The sequence below is a fragment of the Morone saxatilis genome, unplaced genomic scaffold (genome assembly GCF_004916995.1).
Source record: "Morone saxatilis isolate NCDOM2014 unplaced genomic scaffold, NCSU_SB_2.0 Contig18, whole genome shotgun sequence".
Classification (NCBI taxonomy): Eukaryota; Metazoa; Chordata; class Actinopteri; family Moronidae; genus Morone; species Morone saxatilis.
Window position 1 is genome coordinate 28,494,595 of NW_023339740.1, and position 1,557 is coordinate 28,496,151.

The following is a 1,557-nucleotide window of genomic DNA, read 5'->3' on the forward strand; positions in this document are numbered from 1 at the left end:
GCTGCTGCTGCTGCTGCGGCTGCTTTTGCGCACCGGTGGCTCTTTGCGGAGACCCGGTGCGCACTGGAGCCGCCGCGCTCGCTCTGGAAGCAACTTTCCCAAAATGTTTCCCCGGTGAGCCACCCCTTCCACCTCCGGGAGTCCCGACCCCTTTCCCCGCTGCATGCGCGCTAAAAGCCGCAGGAGCTGGCGCTTTAACGTGAACATCCCCGGCGGGCAGCCAGGAGCGCACAGCCTCTTTGCGCCCTAAGCTGACTGCTCTGTCCCGGTGCTGCTGCTGCAGCTGTGACCGGTTCACCGGCACGACCCCGCTGCGCGGCGGCGAGGACGAGGACGCAGATGTCGCCGCTGTAAGTTTGTTTTTATTAACAGTAGGTTCGCCCTTGATTAACGGCGGGCCTGCGCGGATCCGCGTAATCCTCGCCGGACTCACCGGTGAGGGTTTCCACGTCCCAGAAGCGGTCACCGGTTGCCTCCCCGCGGCTGCTGTAGAGCCACCGATTCCTCCGCCGGTCCGCCGGTGCGCTTGCTCTCCTTCCCCGCCGCCTGCCGCGCGCTCTGCTGCCTCTCCAAGCCGGTGGTGGTGGAGCTCGGTCGGTCTGGTCCAGCTGAGTGAACCGAGGACGGGATGCAGGTAAATAAGAGTCCAGCAGCTGAGCAGAAGAGAAAGACGCTTCACAACTTTCATCCTAAAGCCCTGTTGCCTTCTGCCAGGCCGTCATTGTATTAAAGCGCAGTCTGTTCGGAATTAATTGACCCGTTTGGTTAAAAGAAGAAGAGGGAGCAGTCCTGTTTGCTCCGAGTCTTTCATCCTCTGAGTCTACTCTGCGCTCTGCCAGAGGTGAAATGAATAAAAAGTGCCTCTCCAGTCTGAAATAGGCTATAGACATATGCAAGGTTGTAAAAGCAAAGATGTGGACTATAACTGAGTTTTATAAGCAGAAGAAACAAATCCTGCAAACCCTTATTCTCCCATCCGTCATGTGTCAGAACCATAGTGCTGAGAGGTCCTGTCTGCGGGAGGAGAAATCCAAGAGAAGGCTGAGGGAAGGTGGACTAGCATTAAACACTCACGGCACGATTCTGCTGGATATCTTGTAAGAAACTTCTTTAAATCCCACTTTTTTCCAAGAGAGGCAAGAATGGCGTAATGCCGCTGCCTCCGGTTTTTTTTCTCTCTCTCTCTTTCCCTTCAAAGTTTGAACTCCGTCCAGTGAAAATATTTCACTCACACACCAACCTGCAGGTGCTCGAAAAAATCCTCCAGCAAACCTGAGCGCAGGAATTGGAAACGGAATTCCAGAAAGCTGTTTTAATTACCCCGTGATGTCATGCTGTCCAAACTCATTTAACAGCAATATTTCTTCTCAAATCTTCCTCCCTTCTTTCCACCAATGACTCACTCGAGCTGTAACACAAAATGGCACAAAGCAGAAAAAAAAGAGAAAAGAAAAACTTTGCATTATGTCATTTGAAGTGAGCAGTTTTTCTAGGCTTCCACTTTCTCCAAACAAAAGGGTGAGAGGGGTGTCTCACACACACACTCTCTTTTTCTCT

The 1,557-nt window shown here is 52.7% G+C and overlaps 1 protein-coding gene across 1 annotated transcript in view; it reads right to left on the bottom strand.

Moving 5' to 3' along the window:
* The window catches only part of gdf5 (growth differentiation factor 5), an 8,391-nt gene extending 7,259 nt beyond the window's left edge, over window positions 1–1,132 (bottom strand). Inside the window, exon 1 of the mRNA XM_035661854.1 lies at window positions 12–1,132. Within this exon, the coding sequence (XP_035517747.1) occupies window positions 12–688 (677 nt within the window). The 5' untranslated portion in view covers window positions 689–1,132. The remainder of the gene's footprint in view (window positions 1–11) is intronic.
* Between the last annotated feature and the right edge of the window lie 425 nt (window positions 1,133–1,557).